Below are 19,618 nucleotides of genomic sequence, written 5' to 3'. Positions count from 1 at the left end.
CGTGACCTATCCATGACTTATTCTAAAAATATCTGTGATTAAATCTGGGGGCGGGGGCTCTGCTGGGGAGGGAACACTGGAGGGGGTTGCTGCTGGGGGTGGCACTGAGGGGAGAGTGCTGGGGGGAGGGCACCAGCTGCCAGGGACCGCGGACCACAGACCACAGCTGCTCTGGCTGGCCGCCCGGGGACCACTACCGGAGCCAGCAGACGGCGGCTGCTTGGGAACCGCTGCCTGGGGCTGTGGATCGCAGCTGCTCTGGCCACCCCGGGAAGGCTGGTCTGGCTGACCCAGGGGCCACCTGAGCAGCTGGTTCCGGAGCTAGCTGTTTGGGCAGCCCTGGGGTCAGCCACACTGGCTCCTGCAGAAGTCACGGAGGTTGCGGAAAGTCACAGAATCCGTGACTTCCTCGACCTCTGTGACAGCCACAGAGACCTACAAATAATTCATTTAAAATACCAAATCAAGAGTATAAAATGTTATTTTTTAAAGTTATAATTGTTTCTATTATAAAGAGTTCCATTGTAGACCAGTACTTGCATGGCTCGTATCTTACAAAATTGTGTGTGTGTGAAATCTAATCAGCTTATCATAGGGCGTATATACCCCACATTCAAGCAGGGAATGTATTAAAGTTTGCAGTATGAAAAGGTATGAGTACCTGTCCTGCCTTGGAGGAATTGCTAAAGTTGACCATAAAGGAGATTCCTCTAGATGGGTCTCATGACAACAAAGCAGCCATAGGAGGAGCGGGTGGCAGTCCACTTTGGGGATTCTTGCACCTTCCCTTTAAACAGCTGTCACTGACCATTGCCAGACAGAAAACTGGACTAGGTGGACCCTGATCTGATCTGGTAGGACAATTCTTTGTTATTAGACTGGTTGATTCCCAAGAGAAAAATAATTTTTCCTACCTGCCTAAGAAGAAAAGGGGTTAGGAAGTTTGTGGAACAAAGGACTTAGTCCCAAAGCCATCAAGGAAGAGCTGTTAAATTGACTACTGCCCTTCCCAAAGAGGCTGTGTTAGAAGGGAGCCATGAGTTGGACTGTTTATCTGGTATTTTGGGGGACTTGCTGAAAAACACCCATCTTGATATCCTTACTTTGACTGGCTGAAGGAAGCTATACTTCTATACTACTTGGGAAATTGGCAGGAATTGGCCTTGTTCATTTACTGTTATTATGTTCCAGGGCTGAGGGAAGCCCTACTTCAGGTGTGAGTGTGGGCCTTTGTTTAGAAAGACTTTCTTTACAGCCACCTGGCATAGCCTCTCTTCTACACAACCACTTTTAAAATGTGAGAACCTTAATAACGTAGAGATTTTAAAATGCTTTTTGTAGTCTCATAACCAGGGATCTTAGATTTCTGTGATAAAAAAAAACCCAAAATTTTCAGATTAACCCCTCCCCCCCCCATAAAATCCGAGTTTTTCCATGATTAAAATGAAATGCTGAACTTTAGGTTCACTACCCACAATGTATACAGCTATCATTTGAACACATTTTATTGATGTACAGTAGAACCCTGTTTATCCAAGCCTCCATTATCCGTCTCTCTGTATAAACCAAACCACCAGCCGCCCAGGGCTGACAGTGGCTGGGGCTCCAGCTGACTGCCCCGAACTTCCCCACCCTCATCTTAAAATAAGGGATACAAAGCTCTTTGCCGTTTCTCCTGATTATCCGATCTGGCCCCAGTCCCAATTAGATCCGATAAATGGGGTTCCGGTGTAAATTTAAAGCATGTTCAAAAATCAACCACAAGGAATGGTTGTGTACATTGAATAAATGAAATTGGTACTTTCAGTAAAATTTAGTTAATATGTTTTTATTTTTCACAAAATTATAAACTAGAGATTCTCTGAACATAAGAATGGCCATACTGTGTCAAACCAAAAGTCCATTGAGCCCAGTATCCTGTCTTCTGACAGTGGCCAACACCAAGTGCCTCAGAGGGAATGAACAGAACAGGTCATCATCAACTGATCCATCCCCTCTTGCCCATTCCCAGCTTCTGGCAAACAGAGACTAGGGACACCATCCCTTGCAATCCTAGCTAATACCCATTGATGGACCTATCCTCGATTTAATGTATCTAGTTCTTTTTTGAACCCCGTTATAGTCTTGACCTTCACAACATCCTCTGGCAAGGAGTTCCAAAGGATGACTGTGCATCGTGTGAAAAAATACTTCCTTTTGTTTGTTCTAAAACTGCTGCCTATTAATTTCATTTGGTGACCCCTAGTTCTTGTGTTATGAGAAGGAGTAAATAACACTTCCTTATTTACTCTCGCTATACCAGTCAGGATTTAATAGACCTCTGTCATATTCCCCCTTAGTCATCTCTTTTCCAAACTGAAAAGTCCCAGTCTTTTTAATCTCTCCTCATATGGAAGCTGTTCCATACGCCTAATTTTTTTGCTCTTTTCTGAACCTTATCAAATTCCAATATATCTTTTCTGTGATGTGACCACATCTGCATGCAGTATTCAAGATGTGGGCGTACCATGGATTTATATACAGGCAATATAATATTTTCTCTCATTATCTATCCCTTTCTTAATGATTCCCAACATTGTTTGCTTTTTTGACTGCCACTGCACATTGAGTGGATGTTTTCTGAGAACTATCCACAATGACTCCAAGAGACATTATTAAGGGCACAAGAGCAAACTATCCCACTGCGTAGGAAACATAGGAACTATGGCAAGAGACCACCCTGGCTTAATCAGGAGATCTTCCATGATCTAAAACTCAAAAAAGAGTCCTACAAAAAGTGGAAACTCGGTCAAATTACAAAGAATGAATATAAACAAATAACACAAGTATGTAGGGACAAAATTAGAAAAGCCAAGGCACAAAACGAGATCAAACTAGCTAGGGACATAAAAGGAAACAAGAAAACATTCTACAAATACATTAGAAGCAAGAGGAAGACCAAGGACAGAGTAGGCCTGTTACTCAATGAGGGGGAGAAAGATAATAACAGAAAATGTGGAAATGGCAGAGGTGCTAAATGACTTTTGTTTTGTTTTTCACCAAGAAGGTTGGTGGCGATTGGACGTTTAACATAGTGAATGCCAGTGAAAATGAGGTATGATCAGAGTCTAAAATAGGGAAAGAACAAGTCAAAAATTACTTAGACAAGTTAGATGTCTTCAAATCACCAGGGCCTGATGAAATGCGTCCTAGAGTACTCAAGGAACTGGCTGAGGAGATATCTGAGCCATTAGCAATTATCTTTGAAAAGTCGTGGAAGATGGGAGACATTCCAGAAAACTGGAAAAGAGCAAATATAGTGCCCAGATATAAAAAAAGGAAATAAGGACAACCCGGGGAATTACAGTCCAGTCAGTTTAACTTCTGTACCCAGAAAGATAATGGAGCAAATAATTAAGCAATCAATTTGCAAACACCTAGAAGATAATAAGGTGATAAATAACAGTCAGCATGGATTTGTCAAGAACAAATCATGTCAAACCAACCTGATAGCTTTCTTTGATAGGATAAAAAGTCTTGTAGATGGGGGGAAGCGGTAGATGTGGTATATCTTGACTTTAGTAAAGCTTTTGATACTGTCTTGCATGACCTTCTCATAACCAAACTAGGGAAATATAATCTAGATGGACCTTCTATAAGGCGGGTGTATAACTGGTTGGAAAATCGTTCCCAGAGAGTAATAATCAGTGGTTCACAGTCATCCTGGAAGAGCACAATGAGTGGGGTCCCGCAGGGATCGGTTCTGGTTCTGTTCAATATCTTCATCAATGTTTTAGATAATGGGATAGAGAATACGCTTATAAAGTTTGCGGATGATACCAAGCTGGGAGGGATTGCAAGTGCTTTGGAGGATAGGATTAAAATTCAAAATGATCTGGACAAACTGGAGAAATGGTCTGAAGTAAATAGGATGAAATTCAATAAGGATAAATGCAAAGTACTCTACTTAGGAAGGAATAATCAGTTGCACACATACAAAATGGGAAATGACTGCCTAGGAAGGAGTACTGCAGAAAGGGATCTGGGGGTCATAGTGGCTCACAAGCTAAATATGAGTCAACAGTGTAATGCTGTTGCAAAAAAAGCAAACATCATTCTGGGATGTATTAGCAGGAGCATTGTAAGCAAGACATGAGAAGTAATTCTTCCGCTCTACTCTGCGCTGATTAGGCCTCAACTGGAGTATTGTGTCCAATTCTGAGCACCACAATTCAGGAAAGATGTGGATAAATTGGAGAAAGTCCAAGGGAAGAGCAACAAAAATGATTAAAGGTCTAGAAAACATGACCAATGAAGGAAGATTGAACAAATTGGGTTTGTTTAGGGACATAACAGTTTTCAAATACATAAAAGGTTGTTACAAGGAGGAGGGAGAAAAAATTGTTCTTCTTAACCTCTGAGGACAGGACAAGAAGCAATGGACTTAAATTGCAGCAAGGGCGATTTAGGTTGGAAATTAGGAAAAACTTCCTAACTGTCAGAGTGGTTAAGCACTGGAATAAATTGCCTAAGGAGGTTGTGGAATCACCATCATTGAGAATTTTTAAGAGCAGGTTGGACAAACACCTGTCAGGGATGGTCTAGATAATACTTAGTCCTCCCTTGAGTGCAGGGGACTAGACTAGATGACCTCCCGAGGTCCCTTCCAGTTCTATGATTCTATGAAGATCTCTCTCTTGAGTGGTAACAGCTAATTTAGACCCCATAATTTTATGTGTATAGTTGGGATTATGTTTTCCAATGTGCATTACTTTGCATTTATCAACATTGAATTTCATCTGCCATTTTGTTGCCCAGTCACCCAGTTTTGTGAGATCCCTTTGTAGATTACAGACTACAGTTAGTACTCTGCAATTTCACATTTGAGTTCCTGGTGACTTATTACTGTTTAGTTTATCGATTTGTTCCAAAAACCTCCTCTAATGACACTTCAATCTGGGACAGTTCCTTAGATTTGTCACCTAAAACGAATGGCTCAGGTTTAGTAATCTCCCTCACATCCTCAGCCATGAAGCCCAACGCAAAGAATTCATTTAGTTTTTCCGCAATGGCCTTTAACGTCCTTGAGTGCTCCTTTAGCATCTCAATTGTCTAGTGGTCCCACTGGTTGTTTAGCAGGCTTCCTGCTTCTGATGTATGTAAACATTTTTTTGCTATTACTTTTTGAATCTTTGGTTAGCTATTCTTCAAATTCTTTTTTGGCCTTCCTAATTACAGTGGTCTACAATTTTTGAGAAGTCGTCTGCTTCAGAGATAAAATGTGCTATTTATTATGTATTTTGATGTGCTGAATTCAAATATGACAATTAAAACAACTGATTGGCTACTGTTTCTAAGATATTTAAGTTTTTACATTTTATGTTTATGTATATTGTGTAGATAGTAGAGTTTTAATCATAAATTGTAAACCTAGGTCTTTTCATGTGTTTATGGTTGCTTTACATGATGATATTTCACCTGTCCTGTTTATGCAACACTTTAAAAATCAGCAGAAAGGTTATATAAATAAAATTTATTATGAAACAATAGGCAAAAAACTATTATGTACATCGTTTAGTCCTATTCAGTGTCTACTCGGCGCTTCTTGGCTTGTCTCTTGTATTCATTAAATGGAGCATCTCTTGTCACTGTCCAGCAATAGTCTGCAAGCATTTATGGGCTCCATTTGCCCTGATAGCGTTTCTCCATTGTTGCAATGTCCTGGTGAAATCGCTCGCCGTGCTCGTCGCTCACTACTCCGCAGTTCAGTGGAAAAAAATCTAGATGAGAGTGCAAAAAATTTATCTTTAGTGACATGTTGCAACCAAGCTTTTGTATGCCTTGAGGAGGTTTTCCACCAACAACCTGAAATTGTCTGCCTTGTTGTTTCCGAGAAAATTTATTGCCACTAACTGGAAGGCTTTCCATGCCATCTTTTCCTTGCCACGCAGTGCATGGTCAAATGCATCATCTCGAAGAAGTTCACGCATCTGAGGACCAACAAAGACACCTTCCTTTATCTTAGCTTCACTTAACCTTGGAAATTTTCCACGGAGGTACTTGAAATCTGCTTGTGTTTTGTCAATGGCCTTGACAAAGTTCTTCATCAGACCCAGCTTGATGTGTAAGGGTGGTAACAAAATCTTCCTTGATTCAACAAGTGGTGGATGCTGAACACTTTTCCTCCCAGGCTCCAATGACTGTCGGAGTGGCCAATCTTTCTTGATGTAGTGGGAATCTCTTGCACGACTATCCCATTCACAGAGAAAACAGCAGTACTTTGTGTATCCAGTCTGCAGACCAAACAAGAGAGCAACAACCTTCAAATCGCCACAAAGCTGCCACTGATGTTGGTCATAGTTTATGCACCTCAAAAGTTGTTTCATGTTGTCATAAGTTTCCTTCATATGGACTGCATGACCAACTGGAATTGATGGCAAAACATTGCCATTATGCAGTAAAACAGCTTTAAGACTCGTCTTCGATGAACCAATGAACAGTCTCCACTCATCTGGATCGTGAACTATGTTGAGGGCTGCCATCACACCATCGATGTTGTTGCAGGCTACAAGATCACCTTCCATGAAGAAGAATGGGACAAGATCCTTTTGACAGTCACGGAACATGGAAACCCTAACATCACCTGCCAGGAGATTCCACTGCTGTAGTGTGGATCCCAACAGCTCTGCCTTACTCTTGGGTAGTTCCAAATCCCTGACAAGGTCATTCAGTTCACCTTGTGTTATGAGGTGTGGTTCAGAGGAGGAGGATGGGACAAAATGTGGGTCCTGTGACATTGATGGTTCAGGACCAGAAGTTTCATCCTCTTCCTCTTCCTCGTCTGACTCAAGTGAGAATGATTCTGGTGCATCAGGAACCGGCAGTCCTTCTCCGTGGGGTACTGGGCATGTAGCTGATGGAATGTTTGGATAATGGACAGTCCACTTTTTCTTCTTTGACACGCCTTTCCCAACTGGAGGCACCATGCAGAAGTAACAATTGCTGGTATGATCTGTTGGCTCTCTCCAAATCATTGGCACTGCAAAAGGCATAGATTTCCTTTTCCTGTTCAACCACTGGCGAAGATTTGTTGCACAAGTGTTGCAGCATATGTGTGGGGCCCACCTCTTGTCCTGATCTCCAATTTTGCAGCCAAAATAAAGGTGATAGGCTTTCTTAACCACAGTGGTTATACTGCGCTTTTGTGATGCAAAAGTCACTTCACCACAAACATAGTAAAAGTTATTTGCACTATTCACGCAAGTACGAGGCATCTCTGCTCACTTTAGCTAAACAGAAATGTGTCCCTTTGCAAAATCAAACACTGACAAATAAGAGAGCACGACACTGTATGATTTCTAGAGCTGATCTAGGGCAATTTGTTCAGCAGAGTGATGTAAGCTTCGTTAGGATTGCATCATCCATGACTTCTAGGTATAACATAATGCAATTCATATCATGTATGACACAATACCAGCTTCAGATTGCATCATTCATTGTTTTGCCAAAAAGCAAGTACTGTCCAAACCCAGTCATAGATTTATTCATAGATCCAATCAAAGATGTATTTTAGTCATTTCTGGTTTAAATTGAGATCCCTTCCCTTTATAACTCACTTAACCTCCGCCATTCCCAAGTCAAGGGTCGTATATACTGACCCAGTAGCATATCTTGAAAACTAGAGCCAATCAACAATTTTAAGCATCATTTTCGTTCTCAGTGACCCAGAATTAGTAAAGTTTGACTACATTTATTTCAGAAGCGTTTTGGCTGTAGAGCAGTGTTATATTTTTACACTTCACTTGCTAGATTTTATGCTCCTTTCTATTTTCCGCACTAGGATTTAACTTCCACTTTTTAAAGGATGCCTTTTTGCCTCTCACTGCTTCTTTTACTTTGTTGTTTAGCCAGGGTGGCACTTTTTTTGGTGTTCTCACTATGTTTTTTTAATTTGGGGGTATATATTTTAAGTTGAGCCTCTATTATGGTGTCTTTAAAAAGTTTTCATGCAGCTTGCAGGGATTTCACTTTTGGCACTGTACCTTTTAATTTCTGTTTAACTAACTTCCTCATTTTTGTGTAGTCCCCCTTTCTGAAATTAAATGCTACTGTGTTGGGCTGCTGTGGTGTTTTCCCCACCACAGGGACGCTAAATTTAATGACATTATGGTCACTATTACCAAGCAGTCCAGCTATATTCACCTCTTGGATCTGATCCTGTGCTCCAGTTAGGACTAAATCAAGAATTGCATCTCCTCTTGTGAGTTCCAAGGCTAGCAGCTCGAAGAAGCAGTCATTTAAGGTATCAAGCAACTTTATCTCTGCATCCTGTCTTGAGGTGACATATACCCAGTCAATATGGGGATAGTTGAAATCACCCATCATTATTATTGTGTTTTTTTTATTTTTATAGCTTCTCTAATCTCCCTGAGCATTTTGCAGTCACTATCACCATCCTGGTCAGGTGGTTGGTAGTATATCCCTACTGCTATATTCTTATTATTTGAGCATGGAATTGCTATCCATAGAGATTCTATGGTACAGTTGGGTTCATTTAAGATTTTTACTTCATTTGATTCTATGCTTTCTTTCACATATAGTGCCACTCCCCCACCAGCACGACCTGTTCTGTCCTTCCAATATATTTTGTACCATGGTATTACTGTGTCCCATTGATTATCCTCATTCCACCAAGTTTCTGTGGTGCCTGTTATATCAATATCCCCATTTAATACGAGGCACTCTAGATGACCCATCTTCTTATTTAGACTTCTAGCATTTGTATATAAGCACTTTAAAAAATTGTCACTTTTAGCTATCTGCCATTACATGATGTAATTGAATGGGATTCTTCTTCATTTTACTGTTTCTCATCATTCCTACCCGTATTTTACCATTTTCCATCCTCTCCTCCTTACTAGACATAGAAAATCTCCATTACTAGATCCTCCCCTAAGAGATGACTCTATCCGAACCACATGCATTTTTCTTTGGCAAATGAATTACTAGGATCCCTGCTCATACTACTAAACAGTCTATTGAACATCCTTTAGGTATTTTGAAAATCTGACCAGGTTATTTCTATTACAAAAGTAATTACTGCACTTTAACCTTTTCAGAATTAATAAAGGGTTTAGTCTGCCTTGAATGCCATGTGCATAAATCCTATTATAATAATAAGTTAAGTTCCAGCATACATTTAAAGAAAAATTAGACCCATTTTGCTTTTAAATACAGAGTAGTGGCCATCTTAGTATAATGGCCCATAACTGATTTTTGTATAGTGTGTCAATAATGCACCAAATAGTTTCACATGTTGAGTTTGCCAGAATTGCGCTGAGTGTAGTTTTATCATGTGAATAATCTGTATTATAAATAAGATTCTAAATATTGTTTCTATCACAAGAAACTAAAATAGCTTCAAAATGCCTCTCTTTTCAACTCACACTCCTGTAGTGGATTTTTGCCATTTTTCGTTGAGATGGGGGACCACATTTTTAAGGACTGATGTTCTCTCACATTGAAGACAAATACACTCATGTTTTCTGGACTGAGGTCCTGCGAGATAAGTGTTCTTGTTTTCGGTAATTATCTCTTCTTCAACACATGCCAATCTCCTTTCTGTTCACTTTTCACCCTTCTTCCAGAGCGCTTTGGTGATGACCATTGTAGAAGTGCCTCTACAGAATAGAAAATAAATTGTAAGAACCAAATCACCACCCTCAGTGGGCTTAATGTCTTCGATTTCCTGCTCACTTCTGCAGCCTTTACCTCCCTGTGCTCACCTGCTACTAGTTTCTTTGGCCTCAACTCCCAAGTTCCCTCTATCTGCCCTCAGTGGTTTTTGGCCTGAAGATCCAGTTAAGAACTTCTGACAAGGATGCAGGTTGTGATGGATATGTAAAATCGAGAAAGAAAGAGTTTGACAACGGAGAACCCTTCTTCCACACCATTGGAAACCCTTCCTCAGAATCCAGTCTGAGACCCTCCCTCACTTCCCTCTAAAAAGCCAAAACAAAATAAAAATGTGAAAATGCAAAACAGTATCTTCTAGTTTTCAGGTGTTATCCACCATGGAATTAGCCAGCATCCTATAGATTAAAACAGAACTACAATTAAAGATGTACTGCAAAGCTTTAAGAAGAGCTAATTTACACCCCACCTAATAAAAAGAGGCATGTGAAGACCAAAAATTGAATAAAATTTAAAAATAAATATTAAGCTGTTGATTAATTGCAGTTAACTCACGTGATTAATTAAAAAAAAGTTAACTGCGATTAATTGCACTGTTAAACAATAAAATACCAATTGAAATTTATTAAATATTTTTTGATGTTTTTCTACATTTTCAAATATGTTGATTTCTATTATAACACAGAATACAAAGTGTACAGTGCTCACTTTATATTATTTTTCATTACAAATATTTGCACTGTAAAAATGATAAAAGAAAGTGTTTTTCAGTTCACTTCGTACAAGTACTGTAGTGCAATCTCTATCGTGAAATGTAGTTTACAAATGTAGATTTTTTTTTGTTACATAACTGCACTCAAAAACAAAACAATATAAAACTTCAGCACCTACAAGTCTACTCAGTCCTACTTCTTGTTCAGTCAGTCACTTAGACAAACAAGTTTTGTTTACATTTACAGGAGATACTGCTGCCTGCTTCTTATTTACAATGTCACCTGAAAGCGAGAACAGGTGTTCGCATGGCACTTTTGAAGCTGGCGTTGCAAGGTATTTATGTACCATATATGCTAAACATTTGTATGCCCCTTCATGCTTCAGCCACCATTCCGGAGGATATGCTTCCATGCTGATGATGATCGTTAAAAAAAATAGTGCATTCATTAAATTTATGACCGAACTTCTTGGGGGAGAATTGTTTGTCCCTTGCTCTGTTTTACCCGCATTCTGACATATATTTCACGTTATAGCAGTCTCAGATGATGACCTAGTACATGTTGTTTGATTTACGAACATTGTCACTGCAGTTTTGACAAAATGCAAAGAAGGTACCAATGTGAGATTTCTAAAAATAGCTACAGCACTCGACCCAAGGTTTAAGAATCTGAAGTGCCATCCAAAATCTGAGAGGGACGAGGTGTGGAGCATGCTTTCAGAAGTCTTAAAAGAGCCATACTCAGATGTGGAAACTACAGAACCCGAACCACCAAAAAAGAAAATCAACCTTCTGCTGGTGGCATCTGACTCAGATGATGAAAATGAACATGCGTCAGTCCGCTCTGCTTTGGATCATTATCAAGCAGAATCTGTCATCAGCATGGATGCATGTCCCCTGGAATGGTGGTTGAAGCATGAAGGACATATGAATCTTTTGTGCATCTGGCATGTAAATATCTTGCAACGCCAGTTACAACAGTGCCATGTGAACACCTGTTCTCACTTTCAGGTGATGTAAACAAGAAGCAGGCAGCATTATCTCCTGCAAATGTAACCAAACTTGTTTGTCTGAGCTATTGGCTGAAGTAGGACTGAGTGGACTTGTAGGCTCTAAAGATTTACATTTTTTTTATTTTTGAATGCAGTTATTTTTTTGTACATAATTCGACATTTGTAAGTTCAACTTTCATGACAAAGAGATTGCACTACATTACTTATATTAGGTGAATTGAAAATACTATTTTGTTTTTTACAGTGCAAATATTTGTAATAAAAATAAACAAAGTGAGCACTGCACACTTCGTATTCTGTGTTGTAATTGAAATCAATATATTTGAAAATGTAGAAAATATGCAAAAATATTTAAATAAATGGTATTCTATTTAACAGTGTGATTAATTGCGATAAATTTTTTTAATCACTTGGCAGCCCTAATAAATATATAAGAATTGCTGTTTACTTGCCAAAATGTGGGTTCATGGGTCCATAGGTGATGACGTGGAATATGTCTATCAAATTGTGAATTCCATTTTGTATTAGCACCTCCATTTTATATTATGGATAGAACACATTTAACCTTTCCCAATTCCAGATAGCTTGCGCCATCCAGGAAAGTTGCTTGACCCCCTCATTGAAGGAACATCACTCAGAAACCATCACAAAGCAAACTGGAGCCATCACTTTTGTGTCTCAGCTGCTGGCTCTGACTCCATCGAACTGTGGATTTTCTACACATGGGTGCCAATTTGGCAGGTGGATCTGCAGCATCTCAGCCTGGGGACCTGGAAAAGAAGAGAGAGACTGTACATAAGATTTGGGTACTGCTTTGAGCAGGGGGGACTGACCATTGCCACTTGAAAGCACGACGTGCAGGATTGAAAAGAGGAATTCTGCCCAACTGGTAATGCTGACAAACCTCAGACTTGCAGAAGGGGCAAGATCAGACAAGGGAGGGAGTGCTTTTCAGTACCTCGGTAACTTTTCAAAGAGTTATAACTCTTGAGTGCCTTCAAGAGTACAGTCGCAGTGGTTAAATTCCTTCGTTAAGCATGTGTACCTTGCTTTCCTGCCATATTATTCCTGAAAGGGTTAAACTAGAAGCCCAGAGCACCTGCAGCCTATTTGGAGCTCCGGGGGATCGTGTGGAAGCAGCTGGGGGGCTTGGGAGGTCTCGGACATCGATTTTAGGCACTTGGGCAGCAGCGCCTCACATCTCAAAGAAGAATGCCGGACCAGAAGTCTGAATCTGGGAGTGTGGTCTAGGACCTCAGAGCTAGAAACGTTGGCTTAGACTGCCTGGGCCTAGATGGCTCGGAAGCACGTGGGCCCCAGAATTGGGACTACTCACAACAGACTGGTGTTCCTACAGAAGGGTACTGGATCAGGCTGTGACACCATGTATCTAGCTCCCCTGCATGAGCTGGTGACATCACAACCTGCTTGTGCCTGTGATGTGATCGAGTGTCACAGGGTAAATGGACTTTTGTTTTAAAATGTAAATATTTAAATTTTAAATCTGCACACATTCTGTTAATGATTTGACATCTTAAACACCTTTTAAACATTAGCTTTATAGTTCACCTTTAAATAAATTGGTTTGTGACAGTAGGAAGAGTTCAAAATTAAAAGCTGATGCTCTATATTTAACTTGCTCCATTTTTCAGTTGTGTTGCAGTTCTCATACCTGTGAGATATTGTATGCTTAACACACTATAACACTTCACTTTCCTACAGTGCTGCCTACTCCTTCTCTTTCTTGAATTTATTCTGCCAAAAAAGAAATATTAAAATTTAAAACAATTGAACTAACAAGAGGCATGAACAACCATAATTTCGGTAAATCCAGTGCACATCAATTGCCTTGTAAAACTATAATATGGAATACAATACTTAGATGTGACAGAACACACTTGAGAGTAGACTATCCGATGTACATTTGAATGTACTTGCTGTAGTTGATTGGTGAGTTAATATTGCAGGCACAATGTTCTAATGAAAATTTATACCAATGGTTTAAATTTTCTACTTTTTATAGAGTAAGGAGAATAATGTATGGTTTTTACACCCAGGAACCATGGGAAGTAGTTCTTATAGATTATTTTAGCGTAACTAAAATACACAGTTACATAAGAATGGCCATGCTGGGTCAGACTAATGGTCCATCTAGCCCAGTATCCTGTCTTCTGACAGTGACCAGAAGGATTGAATAGAAAAGGGCAGTTATCTAGTTTTCCATCATCTGTCGTCCACTCCTAACTTCTGGCAATTGGAGGTTTAGGGACTGCTACAACATGGTGGGGTGTCCCTGACCATCTTGGCTAATTGCCATCGATGGAACTATCCTCCATGAACTTACCTATTTCTTTTTTGAACATAATTATACTTTTGGCCTTTACAAAATCCCCTGGCAACAAGTTCTCAGGTTGACTGCATTGTGTGAATAAATACTTTCTTCTGTTTGTTTTAAACCTGCTGCCTGTTAATTTAATTGGGTGACCCCTTGTTCCTGTGTAGGAGGGTAAATATGTGAAGGGGTAAATAACACTTCCTTATTCACTTTCTCCACACCATTAATGATTTTATAGACCTCTATCATATCCACCCTTAGTGGTCTCTTTTCTAAACAGTCCCAGTCTTTTTAATCTTGCCTCATAAGGAAGCTGTTCCATACCCCAATCATTTTTATTGCCCTTCTCTATATTTTTTTCCAATTCTAGTATATCCTTTATCAGATGGGGTGACCACATCTGCACGCACTATTCAAGGTGTGGGCATACCATAGATTTATATAGGGCATTATGATATTTTCTGTCTTATTATCTATCCCTTTCTTAATGATTCTTAACATTGTTAGCTTTTTTGACTACCACTGCACATTGAAGAGATTCATAGATTCTAGGACTGGAAGGGACCTCGAGAGGTCATTGAGTCCAGTCCCCTGCCCGCATGGCAGGACCAAATACTGTCTAGACCATCCCTGATAGACATTTATCTAACCTACTCTTAAATATCTCCAGAGATGGAGATTCCACAACCTCCCTAGGCAGTTTATTCCAGTGTTTAACCACCCTGACAGTTAGGAACTTTTTCCTAATGTCCAACCTAGACCTCCCTTGCTGCAGTTTAAACCCATTGCTTCTGGTTCTATCCTTAGAGGCTAAGGTGAACAAGTTTTCTCCCTCCTCCTTATGTTTTCGGGGAACTATCCACAATGACTCCAAGATCTTTCTTGAATGGCATTTAGACCCCATCATTTTGTATATACAGATGGGATTATGTTTTCCAATGTGCATTACTTTGCACTTACCAACATTGAATTTAATCTGTTATTTTCTTGCCCAGTCACCCAGTTTTGTGAGAACCTTTTGTAACTTTTCACAGTCAGCTTTGGTCTTAACTTGGTATAAGGGCCACTTTTTGATCTGTTTATTTAGGAAGTTTAGCAAGATCATTGCCATGTAAATATCAGCGACTGAAAAATAATCATTACGGCAGTGAGCTTTTGTATAGAAAAATATTATACAGCAATACGACCATGAGATCTCTCCATTTTGCACTGTAATATCACAGAGTGAGCCTTCCTACACTACCCAGGGCATGTTGTTTCTGGTGATTTGATTAAATTGAGTGACATCTCTGATTACACATTGCCTAGCACAGTGGGGCCTGCTCTTGACGAGAGTCGCTAATGTTACCGTAGTATGAAAATGTTAGAAATAATTTACTGAAACTGGTTGTCAAATAGCATAGAATGTATGTAGCATCAAAATGATTCAACCCTTAAGGCTCTAAATCTAAATGTTTTGTATGGCTTCACTTTTAAAGAGTGATTTCGTTACTCAGAATAGTACCTTTTTATACACAAGAATTTGCATCTCTTTCCATTTCCATTCTTCCTCCAGTATTTTTATCTGCTAGATAGCTTTCCAGTGGATGCTGTTGTCACTAATAGTAAACAAAGAAAAATGGACTTCTTTTGTTGGTGGGATAAAACTCAGTGCCTAAGAGGCTAGGGGATGGTAGGAACCCCTTTGACTTTGGTGGAGGGAATGTCAAGAAGCCTTTCACCCTTAACCTCCTTCTGTCCTGGTAGATGCTGGTTTGACTAGGGAATCAGATGGGGGAGCATGTTTTGCACCTGTACAGAGATGCAAGGGATTATGGGAGCTTGAGAATTAGGAGCCTTTCCATATGCAATTATACAAATGGCTGCTGAGAAGAAGGGAAGGATATCTTGAGGTTGAGGTGTCCTGCCTTAATATTTCTTAATGTTCTGCTTAAATGTATTTTTTGTCTTATAGATCTAAAAGTTTGGTACAAAAAATATGTATTCCAGTAGACTAATTTTAAAAAGTGATTTTTTTTAATATTATAAACAGATGGAAAATGGGGTTTAGACTGGAATTTTGACACAATCTTTACTATGGCCTAAATAACACTACATGGCATTTTGTATGTTGTGATAAAATTATTAACCAAGCTTTGTCCATTTTACCTGAAGAATTTGTAATTTTGAATTGTATCGTATTGTAAACTGTCAAAAGCCAAACAGTGTGGGCCATGAGGCACTGCCACAATACATAGAATAATATCTCCAATTAAAAAGCTTTTGTTGAACCACTGCTTGAGATGATGTTCCTAGTATTGCTTTTTGGCCCCATGGCTGTAGATACTGACCCATTCCTTTCTTAGGTGTTGGTTTTATGTTTAAAATCCTCTTTAGGGTCCCAGTCCTGCAAGTACTTAGATGTGAAATTAACTTTATGCATGTGAGTAGTCAGTCTTGCTATTTAAAATTAATGTAAAGCACAGTACCAGCATTTAAGTTTATTAAGTATCTCCCAACACAATAAATTGTGTCCTGAACTGCCCTTTATGTAAAGCCCTGTTATAAGTAATTTCTTATTCTCCTGCTTCATGCATGTAAAACTTAGAACAGACTCTGGTCATCTTCGGTCAGTTATTGTTTTGAGGAGTTGGGTACTTAAAATGTATTTGCCTTCAAAAATTTGCCTTGAAACTGAAAATTGATGGACATGGATTCCAAATTTGATGTGGATTCAGCCTGTTAGGGTATGGTGCCCCCTCTAGCCAACACTCAGAGTAGTATTAGACTTATTGAATCCTCAGTTGAGGGGGAAGCTGCTGCAATGCAGGACCAAAGGGAGCTGGTGGTTTGGAAGTACATTGTGTGTGGATCTTTAAAATATTTTTTCTCCCTCCCCTGTTTTCTCCTCCTCAGTTCTCACCATCAGCAAACAAATGAAATTTTAGTCAGTCTCATTACAAACAACACACTTATCCTCTCTCTTGGGTTCATTTTATTCAGTATGAATATTGTTTTTTATCTGTTTCCTTTATTAAAGCAATGCAGTAGAGGAGCAAAATGATATATCCTACCTGTCTTTACAGGAATGGTTCTTAGGAAAAGCGTTATATGATGAAGAATCTACAATAATACATCATTATGCCTTTGCTGAAAATCCTACAGTCTTTAAATTTCCAGATTTTGCTGCTGGCTGGGCACTTAGTATTCCGCTTGTAAACAAGTAAGAATTTAATTTGCAATCTTTTCTAAAATTGTCTTATTAATAGTTAATTAGTTCGTGTTTGTAAAGTGCTTTGAGGATATAAAAACCTATATAAACACTAAGCAATATTATTTTAAGGAGTTATGACTGAGCACAGATTAGTGTTTTACACAAAATTTAAAATACTACTATTTCTTATAAAATGTCTTCCGTCCTCATCCCACATACCAAAACACACAAATGAAGCTTTGCAAACACAAATTATAATAGTTAAAATTTCATAAATACATATGTGCAGAAATATATTTTTGCATTTAACTTTCTCTTTGTTATACACTTTGATTTTACATACCACGTGAAGTTTAAAGTCTTATGCGCCTTCATGCAGTAAAAGTATATATTCATAAATGGAAAATGTTTAAATATTACAAATGGGAGCACAAATAAGAAGAAAAAGTTTAGATTAGTGAGCAAGGGGCTGATCATTAAGCAGCTGAAAGCACAAAATTGTCTCCTTGAATGTTAAAAATATGATGCTAGATTGCAGAGCCTCTCCTATTGAAGACTTTCTTCTTGGGCAGGAAAAATTGACACTGAGCGGTATATTCTAAGAACTAGTACTCACAGCAGCAGGCTATGTCCAGATGTTTGCTTTCCATTCCAGATTATCTTATATAAACATTTTCTGGTCCTAATAAATCCAGAAGTGATTTTTTTTTTTTTTTTGCAGGAGACAGTCAAGAAGCCCCCCGCCGCCCCCCCCCCACCAAACGACTCCCCATGTCTCAAATTCCTGATGAATTAGCTTAATTTTTTAAAGTGTGGAAGGAGGGTTATATAGTAAAATAACACTGCAAAAGTTATTTAAAGAATTAGTTCATTTGTAGCCTAATTTGGAATCCTAGCTGCTAAATTCCTGCAACTCGTGTAAACAGCTCATTATCAAGAAGCCCATAGAAAATGGTTTGATATTTCATAGACATAAATAAAATCTCAAGTTTGTTTAAAAAAATCAGTTGCTGTCTCCATTACATTACTCTTGTTCTTACTTTATGAAGTAAGTAAATTTCATTATGTTTATTGTACAGGCTTGCAAACAAGCTGAAAAGTGAACCACTTAAGTCAGACTTTACAATAGATTTAAAACATGAGGTAAGCCATGTTCTATTCCTGTGAAACATGTAAGAAAATAACCCTGTCATTTTCTGTTTAAATGCTGATAAATTGAAGCCTAAATAATGTAGACTCTTTAAGGTTGTTAAAAGATTTGAACTTTCTGGACTGTATATTTGTTTGCCTTCCTTTTCAGTGTTATAATATGTAGAATTGTAAAAGTTCTATTGTTACAAAATGTAGATGGTACTGCAAGTAAAGCTGAATTTGTATCGTGATAGTGTACAAGAAGGCATCACTTTTTGGAAGTTTGCTATGGAAAAAAGGAAGAGGTTCCCAGCTCATCAAATAGAAAAGTTTGCATTTTGAGTCTCCTCTTCTATACCCATTAAGGACTGTCTCAGATATCAGACTGCCTCACTGACATTGAATTTCAACCTAGATTAAACTATTATGATGGTTGTTGGCAGCAGGAAGCATTTTGAGAGGCCTGCTTGTGGCTTGTGTGTGTGTATTATTCAGGCAGTACAGCTAATGCTAGTCAAATAGATTTGGGAACTTGTGGAAGTGTGTGTGTGTGGGGAGGGGAATGGAAATCCATCACCATTTTCTGAGAAAAGAAGTTTATATTTGGATGGTGGTCAAGAGTCATTACCACCATTTCTGGTTTATCCAGAAAGTCCCTCTATTTCTCTCTGATGCAGACGTTCTTGGGGCCATCCTGCTTTGCCACACCCACACTAGGGGTATGTCTATACTTACCTCCGGGTCCGGCGGTAAGCAATCTATCTTCTGGGATTGATTTATCGCATCTTGTCTAGACGCGATAAATCGATCCCGGAAGTGCTCGCCGTCGACGCCGGTACTCCTGCTCCGCAAGAGGAGTACGCGGAGTCGACGGGGGAGCCTGCCTGCCGCGTGTGGGCCCGCAGTAAGTTCGAACTAAGATAGTTCGACTTCAGCTACGTGAATAACGTAGCTGAAGTTGCGTATCTTAGTTCAAAGTGGGGGGTTAGTGTGGACCAGCCCTAGGTTACTGTAACACACACTAATTGACCCCAAGGCTGTAACAATTGAAATGGTAAACGCTTGCTTGCTTCTTCAAATAGAAGTAAAGGGTTGGTTACACACATCCTTCATAAATTATACTGGCTGCCAGTAAATCAAAGGATACAATCTAATATCTTTAATATTGGTATTATAGAGTCTAAATTATGAAGATGTTAAATATATGATCTTAGTTTACAATCTTGCCCTCATGAATCCCCTCATTCATTAATCCCAATACGTTTAGATTTCAGTGAAGACTGGAAAAGCTGGAGATATAAGGGAGATGTGACAGAAGAGTGATTACCACGTTCTTCTATTTTGCTTTATCGTTGTTGAGAGGGAAAGGAATTGTATTATGCTCATGTACCTTCAGTAAGATAGAATCCAAGTGACATCATTTGCCTTAAGTGCTTTTATTTCACCTTTATGTCTATTAGGTCTAGCTGCTGCCCATTCATTAGTCTTCTTCCTAATATTGTCTACATTCACTACTCTGCTGTGGCTGTCCAGATGGAACACAGTCTGTCTTACAGATATGA

General features: G+C 39.1%; 1 protein-coding gene across 6 annotated transcripts in view; it reads left to right on the top strand.

The window, feature by feature from the left end:
* B3GLCT (beta 3-glucosyltransferase) overlaps positions 1 to 19,618 on the top strand; it is a 150,291-nt gene that overhangs the window by 91,617 nt on the left and 39,056 nt on the right. For all 6 annotated transcript variants that reach the window (XM_034758662.1, XM_034758658.1, XM_034758657.1 and 3 more), the window contains 2 exons: positions 16,798 to 16,934; positions 18,005 to 18,068. In XM_034758662.1, coding sequence (XP_034614553.1) covers positions 16,798 to 16,934; positions 18,005 to 18,068 — 201 coding nt within the window. The remainder of the gene's footprint in view (positions 1 to 16,797; positions 16,935 to 18,004; positions 18,069 to 19,618) is intronic.

The sequence above is a fragment of the Trachemys scripta genome, chromosome 1 (genome assembly GCF_013100865.1).
Source record: "Trachemys scripta elegans isolate TJP31775 chromosome 1, CAS_Tse_1.0, whole genome shotgun sequence".
NCBI lineage: Eukaryota > Metazoa > Chordata > Testudines > Emydidae > Trachemys > Trachemys scripta.
This window is presented reverse-complemented; position numbering and strand designations above follow the sequence as displayed.